The sequence below is a fragment of the Hippocampus zosterae genome, chromosome 3 (assembly GCF_025434085.1).
Source record: "Hippocampus zosterae strain Florida chromosome 3, ASM2543408v3, whole genome shotgun sequence".
Taxonomy (NCBI): Eukaryota; Metazoa; Chordata; class Actinopteri; order Syngnathiformes; family Syngnathidae; genus Hippocampus; species Hippocampus zosterae.
The window spans coordinates 7,119,177-7,143,037 of NC_067453.1; the positions used below are offsets into that span (position 1 = coordinate 7,119,177).

General features: G+C 42.5%; 1 protein-coding gene across 4 annotated transcripts in view; it reads right to left on the reverse strand.

Annotated features, from left to right (window-relative positions):
* banp (BTG3 associated nuclear protein) overlaps window positions 1-23,861 on the reverse strand; it is a 49,799-nt gene that overhangs the window by 14,545 nt on the left and 11,393 nt on the right. For all 4 annotated transcript variants that reach the window (XM_052060904.1, XM_052060905.1, XM_052060903.1 and 1 more), the window contains 3 exons: window positions 22,825-22,946; window positions 18,954-19,025; window positions 14,448-14,492 (listed from right to left, as the gene is read on the reverse strand). In XM_052060904.1, coding sequence (XP_051916864.1) covers window positions 14,448-14,492; window positions 18,954-19,025; window positions 22,825-22,946 — 239 coding nt within the window. The remainder of the gene's footprint in view (window positions 1-14,447; window positions 14,493-18,953; window positions 19,026-22,824; window positions 22,947-23,861) is intronic.

The window sequence follows — 23,861 nt, forward strand, 5'->3', positions numbered from 1 at the left end:
AGACATTCTGTGAGTACGTCATCCATTGGAGCCTTCTCCTTGTTGTATTCATGGAGCTTGGATGTTTCATCCTGGACAGTGGCTCTCACACTCACTAGTCCTCGGCCTCCTACCTTTCGGCTTGCGTACAGTCTCAGGGTGCTGGATTTGGGATGGAACCCTCCATGCATGGTTAGGAGCTTTCCGGTCTTAACGTCCGTGGTCTGAATCTGGACACTTGGGTAAGTGGCTTGCCATTGGCTTCAAGTGTGGTTTTCCACATCCTCATCGAGTTCGCAACAAAGGCTCTTAGGGTCCTGTTCACCTAGGCTCCTGTACCTCATCAATCTCAAGTTGTGACACCAGTTGCCGTTTGTGGATGTTGGAACACTGAGTTACTAGTTGTTTCGTGGTCAACTGTGACTGTGGGTTTCGAAGTAACCATTCAGCCCACATTCTCTGCATGTAACCCCTCTGACTAGGGTTGCTTGAGTAGTAGCATTCCAACAGAGCCATGTTATCGCATCTCGTCCATCTCCGCTTTGTTCCAGTAGCCCATTTTTCATTAAGGTGCTCTGGTTCCCCCAGCACTTGAAGCAGACCTTGTTTGGCCGGGCGACGTCTGAGCCGGCATGTCATTCGTTTTATTGTCTCTCATCATTGTATGAGGTAGGTATTAGCGTGAAGAATCTTGCCCAAGGACCCACACTGGATGGTGTTATGTGCTCATTTTTTGCCCCAAGCGGGATTCGAACCACCGTCTCCCGTATGCCAAACCAACTGAGCTACCCAGCCGCTTATATATATTAGAGCTGTCAGTTTAGCGCGTTTTTATTGGCATTAATTTAAATGAATTTTAACGGGATTACATTTTTTCTCGCGAGATTAACGCAGCACACGTCACAAGCGGATGTTACGTTGCTCTATAAATAAACCAGAAACAAAACAACAAGCGCGCTGCAGAAGTCCACGCCCATGTCTGTTTTGCCAGCCACGGCAGCGCTAGACACCAAAAACGGATACTTAAGGAGTTTATGAATGGAAAGTTTACTTTTAAAAAGTTGCCATATTGCTCCACTGACAAGACCAAAGTTATCTGTTCTTCTCTCTCTCTCTGTATCATACAGGTATACGATGTATGCCACTGACGCGATTGTTACTTGTTTGGAACTATTTTGTGTGGAAGGTTACAGTGTTCTGAGCTTCTCTGTGTTCATCTGACAGTGACAGCGCGCTGTAGTCGTAGCGACCCAGCAATAATAAAACGTCTCCAGTGTTGTCATCGAACCAAGTGTAGTCATCCGAAATGAGGTCTCCACAAAACCGCAGAGAGACTTCCGCGCAAGAAGGACCAACACAATAGCCCGACTGTGTTAGGGGGAGTGAGACCCCCCTCTTTCAGAATGGTTTGCCCCAGCAGCACGGGGTAAGTGCTTGCGCTTGTTTGTACGGCCGGCAGTTTTGAATACAGCGGCACATAACGAACACTGGTGTCTCGTTATTCTCCAACAAACATACAGCAACAGACTGCTGTGTTCAAAGCAATCTTGAGAAAAACGAACTATGCAACCATGGTTTAAATCCACTATAGGCTGAGTACTAGTTTACCCTAGATGTGCACTTTGTAATGTTATATTGCTCTGTTTTGATTTCATTAAAAAAGCTGTTAAAGCAGCTGTTGTGTGACAAAATATTTTTTTCACTGTTGTCGATGGATATTAATATTGTGTGAGAGATTATGTGTGAACAACTGCTCCAAGTGAAAAATGTTCATGTAAAATTGAAAATTTAAATTGTTATTTCAGTCAATATTTGCATTTGGCACATAGAAAACTGATTCATGATTCCAAGTTGATGAGAGCATTAAAATGGGGAAAAATAGGACAAAAAATGTAAAAGGAAATTCAGAAACGATAAAAAATGTGTGAGTAATCACAATTAATTTTTTTGTTCATTTGAGTTAATTATGACAGTTGCATTTTTAATTAGATTAAATATTTTAATCGTTTGACAGCTCTAATATATATATATATATATATATATATATATATATATATATATATATATTTTAAACAGACTGACATGCTGTATGTCAAATTGCTGAAAAGCCATGCTATCACTACCGGATTGGCAAAGCCAGCTAGTTTCAGTTCCAAAGCCAAGCCTCTCGAGACTAAGCCTCCCCAACTGGTCCAACTGATGGACATACAGTATGTGGTCAAATACTGCAGCTCAGCAGACCCGAAAATTGGCGCCAGTTGTAAAACGCTTGTTTTACTCCGCTCCCTAATTCCATCTGAGAGTAGTTTGCATTCTCAGCTGTGAAAATGCACATAAAGGCTGTGAAAAGTGGATAGATTTGGAAAACGAGGATCTTTGCTGGAACTTCTCTGCATCGTATCATGTCCCATGACTCACTATGTAAGAACACGGCTCACACTGGGTTCAATACATGATGGATTGCAAACAAAATTCTAAAGTGAGGAAACACAAATATACAGTGAAACCTCAAACCAGACGACAGCTTACAGTCCTGCGTAAAAATGAAGGTGACTTCCTACAGCCCTGATTTGCAGACACTGTGCGCAGAGGTTCAGGAAAACAAGTTGCATGAACCACGTCAAAGAAATATTCAGGCAGTTATTTTGCAAATGTACAGTATATGTATATTTTTATTGTTCAGTGAAATTGTGCCCTTTTTTCCACTGTATTTTTAAATTCAGGTCAAGGCTCTGCTACATGCTCTGAAAGCCGACTTCCAAGTCATTCTAAAATAAATTCATGCAGTATACATTTATTGCTTTGACATCATTTTATTGGCAGGTCTTTTTTTAACACTTGTGTGAGTTAAAGATGACAGAAAGCAAAACACCTTATCTGAAAAAGGTGGTGGTATCTTGCAGACAGACCAAACATGGGCATCTTTCCCCGTTCTCATTCCTCAAGGTGAAATCAGCCAATCAGAAAGTCCCTCAGATAGGAAGATTTGCATTTTGACCCCATGTCAAACGATTACTTGAAACACTGCTGGTACAGTTAAGGGTTTAATGCCGACTGTGAGAGCCATAAGGAAAATTTGGTTTAATTGTATATTCAGCTATTTGTTCACCATTGAATAATTTGAATTGACCAGGAGTATATGTGTAATTTAATATTCATGTTACACTACCTAGTGACATTTGTCATTTTTTAAAATTCTTAATTTGTGTTCAAGAGGTATTAAAGCGAATCTTTTTGTTGGATCAAGTGCATGGGCTTGGTGCTTTTGTTGCTGAACGGAAAGGCCCGTCGACGAAAGGCACAAGTCGGGTACCTTCATGCCCTGCTGACAAAAGGACCGTAAATTGCCGCTACACCGGCCACGGTTTGACTCTGGAACAGATTATTTCAATTTCAATTATATTCTTTGGGGAAACATTTTGGGAAAATGAAAAGAAAAAATGCAGGTTGACTCGGGTCCTGCAACAAATTGTGGTTGACCTTTTTGGTTCTCATAAGTTCCACTTTATTTTGCCTGTAATAAACAGTGCCTTTCATACGGCTGTGTCAGATAATGAATATACCTTGATGCAGTAGACATGTACCAGATTATATTTATTCATATATCATTTGTAATTGAACTTCTTCACAGTGAACTATTTTACATCAATTCTAATGATTGGACGGAATCAACAACAGAGTGAGCTAGACAAAGAGGAGAGAAGAAAGTGGAAACTCTCAAACTTAATGGAACAATGAAACATGATTGCTTCGTCTTCATCCATTTCTAGATAAGAACTAAAATGTCTCACTTAAAACGCAGCCTAACGAAAGGAATTTGGCTCACGAGGCTCCATTTGTCAGATACAAGAGCTATCATCGGGGTCTTAAGTGTATTAGTTAGGGCTGACTTCAGATTTCATGAGGAGTCTCAAATAACCTGAGCTGGCTGGTGGGCCTCAATGCTGTCAGTCTACCACTTAACCGTATTGACGCAAAAGGCAACAAACTATATCACGGGTAGTTTTAATTGTCTGGAGGATTTGCAAGATTCTGACCAAGTGAAAAAGTGAAGAAACAAAATGCTGTGTTTGTCATGCTCCCAGCAACGATAAATAAAACATATCATGGCAGTACAAGGAGAAACACAAAAAAAATGCATCACTCAAAAGGAAGAACGTGGAAAACCGTCAAGACTCATGAATCAAACACTTGAACGCACTTCTCTCTTGAACGTGACCACTACAAAAATGACTGACCCTAACAGAAGAATGATGTTCAAAATAATCCATCTTGTCCGCCAAACTATGTAAATCCCATTCTACTGATGCATCAGAAAGGTGACTGGTAACTAGACTTCTACCAGGAACGACATGTATGATGCAGACTGGCATCCCCAAAGGGACTCACTCAGCAAGAGCAATCTGCGCATCAGATGGTACCATGAGTAATCCGCGTGATGTCTGTGTGAGTGTTTGTGTTTCTGTTTAATTTGCTGGAATGAGATTAGAAAGGAAACTCCCATTGCACAAGAGCCACCAAATCTATACACAAAAGATACGATTCTGTGTTTAAAGAAAAGGGACACACTAATCTGGTTCTTTTCATCCCCCAGAGAAATATCTCAAAGGCAAAACACGGAAATGAAAAAAAGAAACATTTGGACTTGAGAGTGACTGGAACTTCCTCCTTTCAGCTTCACAGCTGTCAACATCTGTATCTGCCAACTCTGGACAGATGTCTCGGCAGTAACACTATCTCCAGTTAGATAGGTGGGGTGGGAAGGCTTTTGGACGTTGTTTTGGCTGCAACTCTGCTGTAAAGATGCCCAAACATATCCGTGTTCTGGGTGCTCATTTCGTGCCGACCTACAAAATGAACATGCTGGCCTGAAATGTCTCTCTGACTGAACTCATTGGCCTTTATGACAGACTGGCGGAAATAAAACGTACCATAATTACAGCTCGATGAACTGTGCATTCTTTCAATTTTGCACAGAATGCTATAAATGTACTGTATGTCCTGGCCTGACTCTAACCTTGTAACCTGACCCACAGCTTCCCATCTTCTCCCATACAAGGTCTTCACACCTGCATCTAATTAAGGTCTCTCTACCATATTCCCACCGTTAAACTAAGAATCGTATAAAGACACGGGTTACAGGGGCTTTGTGACAAACCCGGCATGACCCACATTCTGACCCTGATCCAGAACCAGAAAATCAAAAGGGGACCGATGACAAAAATAAAAGCTGTAATTAAGTCAAGCCCCTCAAACCAAAAGGATGGAAATTCCAGTTCATCTTATTCTCTCAATCCTCTTGTGCAAATTCAAACTTGGTCTGTCTAACTAATGACGGCATCTTTATAGTTATGGTACATTTCTTGATTTAAGATGATGGCCTTTTTATGATTCGAACCACCCCATTTAATGGAGCCGAAGAATTTGACATTTTCTGGCTGTCTAGTATACTCTATTTCAACATCAAAGTATTAGACTGAAAAATAAATAAAATAGCCATTTGCAACAAGCCCACATCTCTAAATGTGCACCGTATCTTCACAGTTCAGTTATTGACATTTCCTTTTAAACACCTAAACACAAGGGGACCACATTTCTACTCGAGCGCAAACACCAGATGACCAGTTGTTATTTGACATCACTTAGTTATTTGGCGAACTTTACAATGCTTTCTCCCTTCTTAGTTTGCTACGCAAGCTGTTGTTTGTCGGTTAGTCACACTAAAATTTTACAGCTCCCCTTGTAGCGCTTCATTTTTTTCCCACACATAATTCTAAGCCTTAACATCATCTGAACAGCAGGGCCACACTAAATCAAATTTTGGCTCCGGTTGTTGATGTGTTTTCTAATCTGGTCACAATTTGCAAGTATAAGCTAAGAAGACATCCTCAGTTTCAAAGCTGTGATACAGTTTAGGAGTGTCAAAAATATCCCCATTAAAGAAAAACAAAAGTTGGCATGACAAAAAAACATAAAGACCACTACAGGCATGCACAGCAACTGCTTATCATTCTGGGTGTAACTTTTGTATAACCTTTGAATGATGGAATTAATGCACTTCTACTGCAGGGCAGTAAGAGACCTATTTGGATCCATCCACACTCAAAGTTGACCATATTCAGTGTTTCCCTGTGACTATCAACTTCACTGTGACTTTCTACTTAAACATTTTCAAAAGCAAGCATTTTTAGACTCCAAAATGAGGTTGCCAGCCAGGCAGGTCTGCACCCAGTTTGTGCTAATCTTGAGTCACATTGAAATAAGTCGGAAACATCTGGTCCCTCTTACTCACACGGTCTGTAACCCTGGGTCCTGCCCAAATAGACAGAAGAAAACAGCCAGAAGCGTACTGACCAATGAATGATACACACACAAACAGCATTTCGGATTGCCGAGTTCTGTATCGCCACGCCGAGATGCCACGAGGACACAAAACAGACATTGAAACGGTATCCGGACTTTGGCCTCTCTGCTTATGTACATTCCCCTTACACTAAAATGCGTCATCGAGTGTGGTCTTTGTAGCTTTTGATCTCATTTTACTTTTGCTGCATTTATGAGTGACTGGAATCTCAACACACTATGAGTCGAACCGCAACAGCATCCCTGAGCAGAGAAGGAAGAGACAGTAAACAACAAGAACAATTAGCATGAGCTTGCGGTTTCATTCAAGCACTAATTAAACTCCAAGTCTGGAGGGTCATTCAGTTTTGAAGCAAGTGTGGTGAGGGGAAAGATGCCGGTGGCCAATAAAAATCAACTCACACCAATGTACAGGTACTGGTAGGGGGCTGCCAAGAACCAGTGCAGGGGCAAAGCTGTCTTTTTCTCCATTTAATCTCTGACCTACTTCTCACACTGACTCAAAGAGTGATTTTTGAGAGAATCCAGCAGATGCACAGCAACATCTGCCGTGAAGCATGGACGTGCAACAGATTGGCCCATTTATTTTTAATTATTTCTAGTACATATCGTCCCATGTCACTTACACTCACACTGCTGAGCAATGTGTTGACAACAGACATGTCTCAAACTACACTAAACTAAGTTGAACACAAATTAGTTTCCATTTCCAGCTGTCACTCATCTCAACATGATGTGTATTCTACAAACACCTTGCAGTACATTCCAACTAGCAATTCTGGGGTAACTACATTTTAACTTGTGATGGTATATTTAAAAACACATTACCTTGCAGCTGAGCACTGTGGTGGATTGAGGTCTTTAGCAGGGGACCATGATTCAAATCACAGTCATGAACACTAACACCCTAATGGGTATGATAGACTCTAATCGCAACCCTTTGTGTTAAAATGAGCAGGACGCATCAGGAAGCGGATCCTGTAAAAACTACGGCAAACATTCAATCACGGTGGTGACACCTGACGAGACGTGCCCTGCATATGGAAAATCTCACAAACGGTGGTGTCAACTTTCCAACCAAGAGAGGGTACGCATAAATTATTAGAAGGTTCTAAGTGATTTGGATAGGATACAATGGATGTATGTGGCATTTCTGTGTAGATGGCGTAAAATGGTGGCGGCAATGCCTCAATGCAAAAAAAAAGAATTCCGTCGACCATTTTTGGTGGCTGACTTTTTTCAGTCTTAGACTAGAACTATGTCAAACCTTTCATTGAGATTTCTTTTGCGTCTCTTCACAGTAAGCTTAGCGATTGTCTTCATACCTTGTATTAGTTTGTGTTCTGTTTTACTTCCTGATTTCACAGATTGGCAGAGGAAGAAGAATTCAAGAACATACGGAAACATGAAAATAAAATGGGTGAATGTGAAAACTTCCTTGGCCAGTTCAGATGGCATAGACCTCTTTCAATTTCAGGTGTCATCGGTGGTAAGCAAACTCCTTACAAATCAGGCACAACACTCTACACCTTTATCAATTGTGTCATCAGGGGGTTTTTGGAAGCTTGTAAATTTTCCATTCATTTTGCCGAGAACTCTCACACACTCCTCCATTTTCACCTCTCCACTTCTCAGCGGTGCTTACTAAGCCAAGTCAAATGGGAGCCTATCAACTTCGGCTAAACAAGAAAGGCAGAGACTAAAATATAGATTAACGTGATTTTAAAAAAAGTCTTAAATGTGATGTAATTAATTAATCGCAATTAACGTGATAATTTGATACCTCTAGTTTTTGTTGTATCAGCAATAAAAACAGTTTAAAAAGTCTTTAAATAAGAGTAAAATAGTCTAACTTCATCAATTGTCAACATACAATGATGTGAAAAGGTGTGTGGACCCTTCCTGAGTTTTCTTTTTGCAGGTTTGTCACACTGTATGTTTTCCCAAATTATATATACACATACGCACACACGCACGCACACGCGCGCGCGCACACACACACACACACATATATGTTATATATATGTACTAGCTGGTTCGCCGCCCTCCGGGCGGCTCATCAGCTAGTTCCTGCGGAAGGCTGGTAAGGTGGTGGTTCGCCGCCCGGAGGGCGGCTCATCAGCTAATTCCTGCGGAAGGCTGGTAAGGTGGGCCTTCGGCCCACAAAAGTGTAGTTGCTTGGTTCAACTTTTTGTTCATCTTCATTGCTTAAAATGAAATGAAAATAAAGAGATCTTTAGCTCTACTAAATAACTAACAATTTCATTGCAATGCTTGTGGGTAGACAACATTTTTTCGCTAAGATGCCCGCGCGATCGTAGTGAGCCACTGCCAGAGCGGCGCAGTGGCGGCGCGGTGAAGTAGGTACGTTTTGAAAAGGGACAGACGGAAGGACAGACCGCGTGCGGGACGACGCGCAATATATATATAGATATGAATGAAAAGCTCAATGTGTAACATGAGAGATGGGGGGGGGGGGGGGGCCCTTTCGATTTCTTACAATACTATACATGCTGATTTATATAGCGCTTTTTGGAACAGCCTATCATTTTACAAAAACAATCTGCATGTCAGTTTCAAAAGGAAGCGATAATAGCTTTTTATTGGACCGCGCTCACTTACGCACACAAGGGAATTAAATGCTTTTTGCACTTTCTAGTTCTCACATCCTCGAATCTGCATATATTATACCTGTACATGCAGAAGGTTCAAGCAGTGCATCTAATTAATACATGTTTCTCAAGGCATTCATGACAGAAGCTAAACTTGATCAAGATGGACTCTAGAGCAAATGTGAATGGTACAGGACGTGTCTCAGAGCACTTTACACTGGACAACCCACAGAGCTGCAGAGTAATGCGTGCAGTCTGGCTATAAGAGCCATTCTAGGAAAAATGCCCATAGTGTTTATGAATCATAGATGAAGAGCAACAATCATTAGTGAGACCCTCAACAGTTGAAAACACAAATAAAACCTTAACAAAAGCTCTCAAAACCAATGTACACACAAATGAACTATATGGATGATTGAGATCTTCATCAACAGAATAAGGAACTGAGCAGCTAAGAGAGCATATTTCCAGATGCAGATCCAGGAGGTGGCTTAAGATCCTAAAACATCATTTTAAATACTTTGACATATTATGTCTTGTGGAGGATGATTATTTGTTTTCATGGACAGTTTGGTGCCATTCCTTCTCTGCAAATTATGTCCATACAATCACATCAGCCGCTTAATTGCAAGAAAGCATGTCACGACTGTCTAAATCAGGGGTGCCCGTTACGTCGATCACGATCGACCAGATCAAGGACTGGTCCCAAGTCATCCGAGGTGTGTAGGGGGAAAAAACAAAAACAAAAAAACATTTGGGTCTCTGTGCATGTTAATAATATATTTTTTGTGTTAATGCATAATGCACCCTAATCATTCTATCAGTCTCACTTTCACAAAAAGTATTTTAAAAATAAAATAAAATAAAAGAAAGCAGGTAATCTTTAACCTAATCTGACGTGTGACTGCGTCACCGGAAGTTGTTTGCGCTCAGCAGTCTGCAGTTGCAGCGGGTGATCAGACTTCTGGCGCTATATCTTTTGTCATTCAGAGTTCGTTTTGTCCAATTCACAGAAGGGAAGGGCAAAGAATGGGAATCTGGAGGGCCGAGAAAGCATTTAAAAATGGTACGAGTTAACTATGATCGTTAACAGTTTGCCTAAGTGTGTCGCATGCCTCTGCGTCAAGCTATTGCTCATCAAGGCATGTGTGAAGGTGTGTGCGTGCGTACGCGCGCGTGCGTGGTAAAGGCTTGATCGCGGGAGGTTGCTTGATCGAAAAGAAGATCTTCGGTCCAAAACGTTTGGGCTCCCCTGGTCTAAATAAATATAGTCATATATGTCTTGCTTTTTACAGCTCTGGTCCTAAAGTTTTGTAATATGTCGGTGAGAGGTGGTATTACTGTAAAATCCTGATTTTCACATAAGCATCTATTAAACTTTTGCTTTGTAGTCAGAAAAAAGCTCACAATTGCTGATTAAAAAAAATAAGAAAACAGTCCATAGAGCAAAACACATTTCACAACAAAGCGAAAGAATGTCCTCCCTGTTTATGGTTAGAAAAGGAACAAAAAATGGTGCAAACTGTAAAAGTTTGGGCCTTTTTGTTTACATATAAGAGTACCGGTACAGGAAAAAATAAAAATAACAGGTCTATCTGCAAAGGTGCATGTAAAAATGTCGGTGTGGTTCTCAAATCAGCCTCAAAGTTTGTTGTTTGGCACTCGTTTTTTTTCTCATCTCATGGGAGAACTTAAAGATCTGTGGCACATAAGGGCAACGTTGGGCCCATGGGCAACAGCCGGCCTGTTCACATTCTGTTCAGCCTCTCGGAAGTCAAACTAAAATGCTAAGTATGTGCTAATTTCATTTTGATGTGTCAGCCATGCAAGCAAAGAACAAAAGGAGCGACTTTACTTTAGTGTTGCCAACTTAAATATATTGTTGCTATCTTCAGTGACTTTTCAAATCATTCTAGCAACCACAAAATTCTATATATTAGAGCTGTCAAACAATTAAAATATTTAATCTACCGGTAATTAAAAATGCAATTGTCATAATTAACTCAAATGGACTAAAAAATTAATCGTGGTTACTCACACATTTTTTATCGTTTATGAATTTCCTTTTACATTTTTTGTCCTATTTTTCCCCCATTTTAATGCTCTCATCAACATGGAATCACGAATCAGTTTTCTATGTGCCAAATGCAAATATTTACTGAAATAACAATTTCGATTTTCAATTTTATATGAACATTTTTCACTTGGAGCAGTTATTCACACATAATCTCTCACACAATATTACTGTCCATCAACAACAGTGAAAACAATATTTTGTGACACAACAGCTGCTTTAACAGCTTTTTTTAATAAAATCAAAATAGAGCAATATAACATTATAAAGTGCACATCTAAGGTAAACTAGTACTCAGCCTATAGTAGATTTAAACCATGGTTGCATACTTCGTTTTTCTCAAGTTTACTTTGAACACAGCAGTCCGTTTCTGTATGTTTGTTGAAGAATAACGAGACACCGGACACCAGTGTTCATTATGTGCCGCTATATTCAAAACTACCCGCCGTACAAAAAAGCGCACGCACTTCCCCCGTGCTGCTGGGGCAAAACATTCTGAAAGGGTGGGGGGGGGGGTCACTCCCCCTTACACAGTCAGGTTATGTTGATTGTGTTGGTCCTTCTTGTGCGGAAGTCTCTCTACAGTTTTTGTGTAGACCTCATTTCGAATTACTACACTTGGTTCGATGACAACACTGGAGACGTTTTATTTTCGCTCGGTCGCTACCACTGTCAGACAAACACAGAGAAGCTCCACCCGCTCTATTTATATGGACGCAGAACACTGTAACCTTCCACACAAAATAGTTCCAAACAAGTAACGATCGCGTCAGTGGCATACATCGTATACCTTTATGATACAGAGAAAGAGAGAAGAACACATAACTTTGGTCTTGTCAGTGGAGCAATATGGCAACCTTTTAAAAGTAAACTTTCCATTCATAAACTCTTTAAGTATCCGTTTTTGGTGTCTCGTTCTGCCGTGGCTGGCAAAACAGACATGGGCGTGGACTTCTGCAGCGCGCTTGTTGTTTTGTTCTGGTGTATTTATAGAGCAACGTAACATCCGCTTGTGACGTGTGCCGCGTTAATCTCGCGAGAAAAAATTTAATCCCATTAAAATTCATTTAAATTAATGCCAATAAAAACGCGCTAAACTGACAGCTCTAATATATATCAATATTGTCAACGCCAAATGTGGTCCTCATGTTAGCAACAATATTATTTCCTGCACAGTGGGAGGATTGGGAACAAAGGAGCGTACCTTGGTAATGATTTAGAAATCCTAAGAACAGCTAATGGCGGTTTGTGCTCATTATGTGAGCACACGATAAAAAGATACTATGGTTCCTGTAGATGTTTTTTGTGAATATCGATTCAAGTGATTCAAGTTGATATGTGGACATATGTCATGTTGATGCATAGGTGTCAAACTCAGGTCCTGGAAGGCCGCTGTCCTGCATGTTTTCCAAGTCTCCCCGTTGCAACACACCTGATTCAAATGAACAGGTTCAATATCAGGCTTCCGCAGAGCTTGCTGATGATCTGAATCAGGTGTGTTCCAAAAGGGAGACTTGGAAAACATGCAGGACAGTGGCCCCCCAGGACCGGAGTTTGACACCTGTGTGATGTAACAGATTTTTTTTTTCACCAGTTTTTAATTTGAATTTTATCACAAGCTACAGTCTACCTGAGCTACAAATGGTAATGCACTCTACTGATTGATACACAGTAAGGCATTGAATTCATATTTAACACAACTGAGTTAGTTTCCTCATGTGGCCCTTTGGCAATCATTTTTCCACATGGCACCTTCAAAAAATGTATTGCCCAGCTCTGACTTGTGAAATGAGACCATATGAGACCACTAACTGATTTAGCACAGTCCTCTTAGGGGAGTGGCCCGGTGCCCAATCTTTTTTGTACCACAGACCACTTTCACATGATGACATATTTTGACGGACCATCGAAGCCGTGGTGCAACGAGAGGAGATGACCCTCCTTTGTTGGTGTCCCCGTGTTCGGCCAGTGCTGCCACCCCTCGAGTCTAGCTGCGGTTCCCGTGAGAGCCCGCAGAGTCAAGCGATGTGTTAGAGGAATCTATGAGCTAAATTGTACCATGTTTAAAGTTTCATTTAATCTGGGCACATCTAAACGTTTGGGTGCATATCCAGCACCCCCAAATGCCTACACACAAAGGCCGGCGCCGGCCATTTGGCCGGCGGGCTGTTGAAGTCCACAATTAGCACGTCAATACAGGTGGGCGACCACAGGGGAGAGGGCGAAACACGGTCACAAAAGGGGAATGAATAATTCGGGAACAGCGGTTGAGCAACAAAAGACGAGTTGAGAACACCCGTCGCGCCCAGACGACATTGACCATCCGTAAAGTCTACAACATGCTAATTCGATGTAGACCAGCCAGAAAAGGCGCTAATGTACTGGTGGTTCGAGGTTGAAAAACAGGTAACCAATCACTACTGAGGGGCCCGACCGGAGGTGAGCTATGCAAATATCGGGGGCAGTGTTTTTCTTGTATTTTGCATATGTTACAATAAAATGTAGAACTCGCGGAGACGGGACTTGCAGTGTGATCGCGGTGCAACAACCGTCGTTCGCTCTCAGTGGTCCGCGCTTCCGCCGATATTGAAGACAATTTTCCTGTGTGCCGAGTCGTTTCTTTAACTTTGTCTGAGAAAATCTCTGACACGATGCCAACTTCAAGTAAAAGCCTCAGAAGTAATGCTGTACATGGACATAATTATGAATATTTTATTTTGAAATTAACTCTCGGAAGCAATTATTGTGGCTCCAAACTTGACTTAGACTGTTGACTGTGGGCTGCAATTACTGTCACATGTGGCTGCAATATGTTTGAAATGCAAATGCACTCTGAGGCAATCGAATCTGGCACACACATGACTATTTCCAGTATGCATATGTGCACATGCACCCCATTTTTAGGCACCCTTGCCCATGTGAATACTTTTGAAAAGAGCCCACTGTTATACACAAAACAGAAGAAATAATAGTAGTAATTTAAATCTTTATACACACACACGCACTTTTATACATGCAAACACACTTTAAATAAACTGTCAACATTTCTAATGGCGGAAAAAATACTGTTGTGTACTTTTCGGACATACTTTGGTTCCCAGGATGCATTGGTGCATGTAATGCTGACGTTCTTCCATCAGATCATGATTAATTATTATCAGTTAAGTGTGTTTATGTTACCCCTAGTTCATTGAATGTATGGTGAGCACATCAGGTCCAGGGTTGGCATTGTCGCGCCCCCCTTTTTAATAAAAAGCCGGAGAACCTCTGTACTGTGAGGCAGATGTGATAAACACAGCAGCAACCCCAACAATCTATCTCACTCTCTCGACACAACACCGAAAAGCAGTATCGAACTTATCCTCCGAGAACTTGCAGTATGTCATTACTCTGACCCGAATATAATTCAAGATTCTTACCTGCCCATCTTGGCCAACATGCACCTGATGGATCTGGAGGTTCCCCTGAAAGACAGAAATGACATGCCATGAAAAAAAAAGACAGACCTCCTCCAAGGGAACACACCCTGAACAAGATGCCAAATACGCACAGCCCATTAAATTTGAAAGAGACAGAAAGGCCTGAACATGATTGAACTGCTAACAAGAAAACCATTTTAAAAAAGGACTTGACTTTAGATTTTTAGCTTGTTTACATTTAAACATCTACATCAATTCACAATCCACTATGTCGGTCAGTAGCAGGGCAGTACAACTGCTGAATGACTTCTCAGCATGCAGTTGCCATGAGTGTTAGCTCATAAACATTGATAGAAATGTCTACATCAACTATTCTGTCAAGTCTGGTTACAACATGACTCCTGGAAAAGAAATTGTAATTGCAATGCCCACCATAAAAACTTTGAACAGCCACATCCACAATGACAAACAGAAGTGCACCAACTAGATCATACTGAATGTGTCATATTTAAAAAATGTCACAATTTTCTGTGGTTTTTGGTCGCAAATTGCATTTTATTTGCTTGCAGCATAGTCTGAGATGTCATACGGCCAGAAAATAGTGTAAACTCTCAAACAGCTCATTTCCTCTTCGGACATGCTAAACCCAATGTCTTGATGGAAAGGGGTCTGTTCCTAATGAAAACATATTCTGTGTGAGTGGCAGTTGGGAGAAGTGGGATTCCGTTGCTAAGCTTTGAACTCTAAAAAAGAAACATAATCATGAAATAGGACGGGAAGCAGAGAAAAGAAAATCGGAGTTCAGCCACAAAGAGCAGGGAAGACTTTAAAGCTTTTCTGCCTTCAATACTCCACGCCTTCAATCGTGCATTTCATCCTCTCAGTGCAAAACTCAGTGAGAAATGTGAAAACCACGTGGTTGAAGTGTCAATATCTGCTGCATAAATGTCAAGCTATAATGAATGTGCAGAACATAGCATGCGGTATGCAATGACAAGCATGTACCTTTACATTTACTGGCGTCTTAAAATAAATTCCTGCCCAACTACCGGAACAAAGTCATCTAGAATGATGTGAATACAGAAATTACTCAACTGTCATTGGTCTTTAAATTTTAATTTCAACTGGCAAGTCGGTGCTGTGAGCACATGCAGTGATGCCTGGTGAAGGACATGAGACATCTGGGATTTACATGGAGATAAAAGTCATAACTCCATGACTAAGTCGGCGGGTATATAAACAGGAAGGCATATAACAGGCCACATCTGTTTTTATTCAAATCACTAATGACTTTACTTTAATCGTCAGCTATTCCTGAAGTGCTTTGCTCATGATGTTGGATTCTAGCAGAAGACACAATTATAGTTGATGCAATTTCATGAATCTTAATGAACTGGAATTTGTGTCAGTCAAACCGAGGGTATCTACTCTCAAAGTACAGAATAGAATTGTAAACTCACTGAACAATAATAAATTACGAGGAACACGTTTATAGTACGTATATAGTCATAGTAATCAGTTAATATAATTAAATGTTGGATAAAAACGTGTCTGATGATTTCATTCTGTGCTGTTCTTTCTTGGAAGCACACAAAATCACAAACACTTTTCATATGAATGATGGTGGTCAAGTGTTACTTTATTATCATCAGTCCTACATTTTTCATTGTAGATGTATGTCTTGCCTCGCAAAATTACTTTATTATAAAACTTTATTTCATTGTACTGCCCCCCGCCCCCTGTCACCCTAACAGTGCTTTATTTTGTACATCCATTACTTAATTCTGAAGTTTTATTCTTTTTTGTAAAACAAAGTTTCAAAGGTAATTTTTTTAAAAATCCATATTTTCGGACTACACATAGCTTCAGGGTCATACCGGTCAAAACTGCACCAGAAAGAAGAAAAAAAAAGTAATTGCAGAGAGTAAAAGCCATTTTTGAGGGGAAATTTTAAAAACGAGACCAAGAACAGTCAAGCTCATTGCCCCCGAATTCCCCATTTCCTCATCGTGGGTGCGTCCAGAAATACATACCAAGCATGCACTGAACTCCCACTGAACATTCGGCAACCCTCCTCGCTGCCCATCTTCAAAACCCTCCTCAAAACTCACCTGTATTCTTTGGCATTCGACTCAGCATGACTTAGTTTTGTTCTTGGTTTTACTGTGTGGTGCTTTCTACCGCCTTTATTACCGATTTGTCTTACTGTTTATTGTGCATGTTAAATTGTCAAGTCAAGTCAACAGTATTTATAGAGCACTTTCAAACAGCCATCACTGCATACAAAGTGCTGTACATGGGATTTAACATACACAATAAACAGTAAGACGAATCGGTAATAAGGGCGGTAGAAAGCACCAAGCAGTAAAATCAAGAACAAATCTAAGTCATGCTGAGTCGAACGCCAAAGAATACAAGTGAGTTTTGAGGAGGGCTTTAAAGATGGGCAGCGAGGAGGCTTGCCAAATGTTCAGTGGGAGGTCATTCCAGAGAGAGGGACCAGCAACAGAAAAGGCTCGATCCCCTCTGACCTTTAGTTTAGTTCTTGGTACTTCTAACAAAGACTGGTCCACAGACCTGAGGCGCCGGGCAGGTGTGTAGGGGCGGATGAGCTCAGAGAGGTAAGGTGGCACGAGATTATTCAGAGATTTGAAAACAAAGAGGAGGATCTTGAAAATAACTCTAAAATGAATGGGGAGCAAGTGAAGGGATGCCAGAGTAGGAGTTATATGCTCCCTCTTACGAGTACCAGTCAAGAGGCGAGCAGCGGCATTGTGGACCAGCTGAAGGCGCTTAATGGAGCATTGCAGTACTCGAGCCGGGATGTGACAAAGGCATGAATTACTGTCTCAAAGTGTTCATGTGAGAGGAGAGGTTTTATTTTGGCCAGCTGTCTAAGGTGAAAGAAGCTGGATTTAAAACAACGGCACCAATTTGCCGATCGAGTTTGAAATCACTGTCCAGTTTAAGGCCCACGTTTGAGACCGTTGATTTCAGATAAGGAGACAGGGGGCCCAAGTCTACAGGATGGGAATGTACAAGGGCCACTGGGACCAAACAATATCACCTCTGTCTTCTTTTCGTTGAATTTCAAGAAATTTTGTGCCATCCAGTTTTTGATTTCATCCAGACAGGATAGGAGTGGCCTTAATGAGAAGGCTTCTTTCTTGCTCAGTGGGACATAGATCTGGCAGTCATCTGCATAGCAGTGGAAGGGAATACCATGTTTCCTTAAGATGGAACCCAATGGGAGCAGATACAGCGAGAACAGCAGAGGCCCCAGAATTGAGCCCTGTGGAACACCACATGATAGGGGAGCAGTGCGTGACTCAGAGGCAGCCAAGGCTGACACAAAAGGTCCTGTCAGCGAGATAGGACCTAAACCACTCAAGAGCACTGCCACCAATGCCCACCAAGTGCTGCAAACGAATCAGCAGAATACTGTGATCCACTGTATCAAATGCTGCAGTTAAGTCCGATAAAACCAGACACACATGGTCTCCAGAGTCATTTGCCAGGAGGATGTCATTAGAAACGCGTAACAGGGCTGACTCCGTGCTATGCATCATCTTGAAACCTGACTGGAAGACATCCAAGATGTTATGTTCATCCAAGAAAAGTTTCAACTGCATGTGCACCACTTTCTCCAGAATTTTGGAAATGAAAGGCAGTTTGGAAATGGGCCTGTAACTTGACAACACATCTCGATCAAGACCAGGTTTCTTGATCAATGGTTGGACCACAGCATGACATTTTCCTCGCTGCTCATCTTTAAAGCCCTCCTCAAATGTACATTGCTCCATGTACAGCACTTTGTATGCAGCGATGGCTGTTTGACAGTGCTCTATAAATACTGTTGACTTGACTTCACTGCGAATGATCAGAAACTCAAGAACATTGTTCAAATGTGCCATTTAGTTAATCAGAATGCCCCAAAAAAGGAGTGCCGAAGCCCGCAGAACCAGCCAAACGATTAAAATAAAAACCTATGACTTTCAGTCCAAAAAATATGGTACAGTCATACCTCGGTTTTTAACCATAATCCATTCCAGAAGGCTGTTCGAAAACCGATTTGTTCAAAAACCGAAACCACGCTCTTTTTAAAAAAGAAATCTTTAGTGAACACGTCTGCTCACAATGGAATGCTATACGAGGAAGCGTCACTTCCTCGTCTACCCAAGGAAGTGTCACTTCCTCGTGTAAGGAAGGCGACAGGAGTCAAGTCACGCATTCATGTCCGCTCAGTTTGGTCGAGAACCGATTTTTGGTCGTAATCCAAGGCATTAAAAAAAAAAAAAAAAATTTTGGGTCGAAAACCGATTTGGTTGAGAACAGAGATGTTCGAAAACCAAGGTTTAACTATATTTCTTTGAGTGGGTTTTTTGTTGTTGTTATTTCTACTCTACTTGAACTGTACTTTTCAAGTTTGGTTTGTGATACTGCGGGGGAAAAACGCTAGAGAAAGGGGTTATTTTCCTCTTACACCAAAAACCAATGCAAACTTGCCTCACTATCCTGGGTGATCTGCACCTCCTCTCCTTGAGGAACCTGGGCAATGTGCAGTTGGCCTTGTGGAATCTGAGAAAGACACGTGGAGAACATTTTTGTTAAAATGTCAGAAATACTCTACATCCTGCACAGCCATGACCCTAGTGAGGATAGGCCTTTCAGAAAATGGAATTATATATACACACACACACACATACATACATTCCATACATATACTTTAACCCTTATTTGAACAATGTATAGTCCATCCATCCATCCATCCATCTTCTACCGCTTATCCGGGGCCGGGTCGCGGGGGCAACAGCTTTAGCAGGGAAGCCCAGACTTCCCTTTCCCTAGCTACTTCTTCCAGCTCTCCCCGGGGGATCCCGAGGCGTTCCCAGGCCAGCTGGGTGACATAGTCTCTCCAGCGTGTCCTGGGTCTTCCTCGGGGTCTCCTCCCGGTGGGACATGCCCGGAACACCTCACCAGGGAGGCGTTCAGGAGGCATCCGAAACAGATGCCCAAGCCACCTCATCTGGCTCCTCTCGATGTGGAGGAGAAGCGGCTCGACTCGGAGCTCCTCCCGGATGACCGAGCTTCTCACCTTATCTCTAAGGGAGAGCCCGGACACCCTGCGGAGAAAACTCATTTCGGCCGCTTGTATCCGGGATCTCGTTCTTTCGGTCACGACCCATAGCTCGTGACCATAGATGAGGGTTGGAACGTAGATCGACCGGTAAATTGAGAGCTTCGCCCTTTGGCTCAGCTCCTTCTTCACCACGACAGCCCGATACAACGTCCGCATCACAGCAGACGCTGCACCGATCCGCCTGTCGATCTCTCGCTCCCTCCTGCCCTCACTCGTGAACAAGACCCCAAGATACTTAAACTCCTCCACTTGGGGCAAGATCTCCTCCCCGACCCGGAGGGGGCACTCCACCCTTTTCCGACTGAGGACCATGGTTTCAGATTTGGAGGTGCTGATTTTCATCCCAACCGCTTCACACTCGGCTGCGAAACGCTCCAGTGAGAGTTGGAGAGCCCTGTTTGAAGGAGCCAACAGCACCACATCATCTGCAAAAAGCAGGGATGCAATACTGAGGCCCCCAAAACGGACCCCCTCAACGCTTCGGCTGCGCCTAGAAATTCTGTCCATAAAGGTTATGAACAGAATCGGTGACAAAGGGCAGCCTTGGCGGAGTCCTACCCCCACTGGAAACGATTCCGACTTACTGCCGGCAATGCGAACCAAACTCTGACATCGGTGGTATAGTGACCGAACAGCCCGTATCAGGGGGTTCGGTACTCCATACCCACGAAACACCCCCCACAGAACTCCGCGAGGGACACGGTCAAACGCCTTCTCCAAGTCCACAAAACACATGTAGACTGGTTGGGCGAATTCCCACATACCCTCGAGAACCCTGCTAAGGGTGTAGAGCTGGTCCACTGTTCCACAGCCGGGACGAAAACCACACTGCTCCTCCTCAATCTGAGGCTCGACTTCCTGACGGACCCTCCTCTCCAGCACCCCTGAATAGACCTTACCAGGGAGGCTGAGGAGTGTGATCCCTCTGTAGTTGGAACACACCCTCCGGTCCCCCTTTTTAAAAAGAGGGACTACCACCCCGGTCTGCCAATCCAGAGGCACTCTCCCCGTTGACCACGCGATGTTGCAGAGGCGTGTCAACCAGGACAGCCCCACAACATCCAGAACCTTGAGGAACTCCGGGCGGATCTCATCCACCCCTGGGGCCTTGCCACCGAGGAGCTTTTTAACCACATCGGTGACTTCAACCACAGAGATAGGAGAGCCCACCTCAGAGTCCCCAGGCTCTGCTTCCTCCAAGGAAGGTGTGTTGGTGGAGTTGAGGAGGTCTTCGAAGTACTCTGCCCACCGGTTCACAACGTCCCGAGTCGAAGTCAGCAGCGCCCCATCCCCACTGTACACAGTGTTAGTGGTGCACTGCTTCCCCCTCCTGAGATGTCGGATGGCGGACCAGAATTTCCTCGAAGCCGTCCGGAAGTCGGCTTCCATGGCCTCACCGAACTCTTCCCATGCTCGGGTTTTTGCCTCGGCGACCACCAAAGCTGCGTTCCGCTTGGCCAGTCGATACCCGTCAGCTGCCTCTGGGGTCCCACAGGCCATAAAGGCTCGATAGGACTCCTTCACAATGTATAGTCACAATTTTATTTTATTTTTTTTAATTTTTAATTTTTTAATTTTTAAAATTTTTTTTTAAATCCATTCCATAACCTTGAATTTCAATTTTTTCAACGCGTGTATGTGATTGTGTGTAAATCTAGGGGAGTGCAATGTATTTATACACATTTTTATATTTCACGATGCACTTGGGGGTGGAGGCTCCTCGTTGGAACAAGTGTGCAATGACAAAGTATTCATTCATTTATATATATATATATATATATATATATATATATACACACACACACACACACACACACACACACACACACACACACACACACACACACACACACACACACACACACACACACACACACACACACACACACACACACACACACACACACACACACACACACACACACACACACACACTTAGTTTTCACATACCTCCCTGATCATTCTTACCATCAATGTATTTGTGAAAGAGAATGAACAAAGAAGGGCGGAACAAAGTGTGGTGTTGCGCTTTCGTGAAATCATAAATCCAAGATTTACTTTAAAACACATGTGATTGGCAAGCAACCACAAAAAAGTGTATTGTCTTTCAGTAACGGCATTGTTGTGGTGTAAACCATCTCAGCAAAACATATGCAACTATAATTGGACAGTCAATGCAAATGATCAAATATCTTGTATTCCTCAATGTTGCAGAGTTTAGGGAAAAGTACAGATGGGAAAGTAAGGGCAGATGTAAGGGAGTGGGGGGCGGGGGGGGGGGGGGGGGAGACTACATAAACACTGCATGCCGCACGTCTCGTCAAGGGTTTTTGGTGGATATTAGGGAGCTTGACAGGAATACCAAATAGAAACATTGAATTCCATATGTAACTTAATACAGTGCACAAAAGTTATCTGTCACTGAACAGAATCAAAATGAAAAACAATGTGAACTTCCAAACGTCCAACATTGTGAAACAAAGACAGCTTTCATCAGTAATCAAAATGCAGTGCACAAAATATTTTTTTTTCTTTGTGGACAAGGTTTGCCAATCAATGACTCCATTTGATGACCGACTTTCTAACTTTGAGGAGCATTCCCCAGCCCCGCATGTTAATCCCAGGGAAGCGAAGCCAGGGTTTTATTAAACCATAAAAATATGACAATATAATTAATGAAAAACTATTTTTTTAAATAGAATCAACAGATTTTATTTCTTAAATTTACATTGTGTACAGACTAAAAGCAAAGCTAAATAGATTTTTATTTTTATTTTTTTACAAAAAGCTCTGCTGTAATGTAATTTTGAGAACATTTATTGTGCAGACCACAGAAGTCAGGGTCAGAACCCAGGTCTGTATTGTTAAAACTAACAAATAACATGACTCAAAATTATAAATATTTCATACTATATTAACTTCATGCAGGGATACTAGTGTAAAACACACACTGATAGTGTTTTCAGAGAAAAAAGCAATACAGACTCACAATCTCACTCACTGACACCGAATAAGCACCACATTACCTAGCAAGCTGTGAAGTACAACTAAGACTCGTAATTGTTTAGAGATGGACAACTTCAGTCGCGTTCACTCACAGTGCTCGTAGTATGGCAGACCTTCGACCATGTTAGAACTAATAGAGTACTTATGCAAGACTATGAACCATATTTAACATTTCCATAAAGATGACCTATTCAGAGAATGATCAAGGGAAGACAAATTAGTGACACTCACCACTTGAACTTGTCCATCCTCTCCAATGTGATGGAACTGGACTTGTTGATTGGCCAGTGTGTAGTGCAGGGTTTGTTGGGTGGCTGCTTCTATGTGGGTGGCTTCTTCTGAGAGGCATCCCTCTGTTCCAAAGCAGAAACATTGAAATTACAATGCTGCTTATGTGCTTGTGTGAATGGGTTACAAATTAAGACTAGCTGAGTTCCCACTGCCCTCAGAAATGCGCAAAATGTAAATTGTTCATTAGCAAACTAGTAATGTAAACAGAAAAAAAAAGCTAAAATATTGCAATTATGTTTTCCATTCATGCATGAGGTGGTTTGGGAAGATGGCGGGGTCGGGAGGCCCAGGGGCCTCGGTCTCTGCTGCACCCCTGTCTTTCTTATCGTTTTCCTTTCCCATCTAAGATATCGGGGCACTTAACAGCAAAACTGAATCTGAATCTGAAAACCAACAGAGGGAGACAGAGCGGGCTCTGTCTCCCTCTGTTGGTCATTGTTGTGTTTATGTTCCTCTGGACGGATTGTAACTAGGGAAGTAAATTCCTTGTGTGTTTTACATACTTGGCCAGTAAATATGATTCTGATTCAGATATTTGAGACATGTCGATGTCAAAGTATATTGCAAAAGTATAATACAAACACATTTCCACTTGTCATGTGACCTCGCCTGGTCGCATTGAAAGGGTGAAACCCAGTATTCCAGCCTCTCCAGCAGCAACATGCTGTCCAGCAACGCCTGCGGCAGCCATCGCAACAAGTGCTGGTTCGACAGAGGACCGGCGAGAGACAGAGGGAATGGGGGTTTCCTGGGCGACTCCGCCAAGCCTTATTTAGACAATCTCAACGAGGGCAGATCCAACAACGCCGGCATTGCTGCAGACCCCAGACGCCCACTTGTGGGCCAGACCCCGCCAAGGCAGCACAACATGGCCAGCGTGCCCTATGAGCAGTCCACGCCAGTTGGCAGCTGTGCCAAGAGTGGGGGACACGGTCCGTGTGTAGGGAGCAGCGAATACTGTCCCGGTGCCCCAGGGG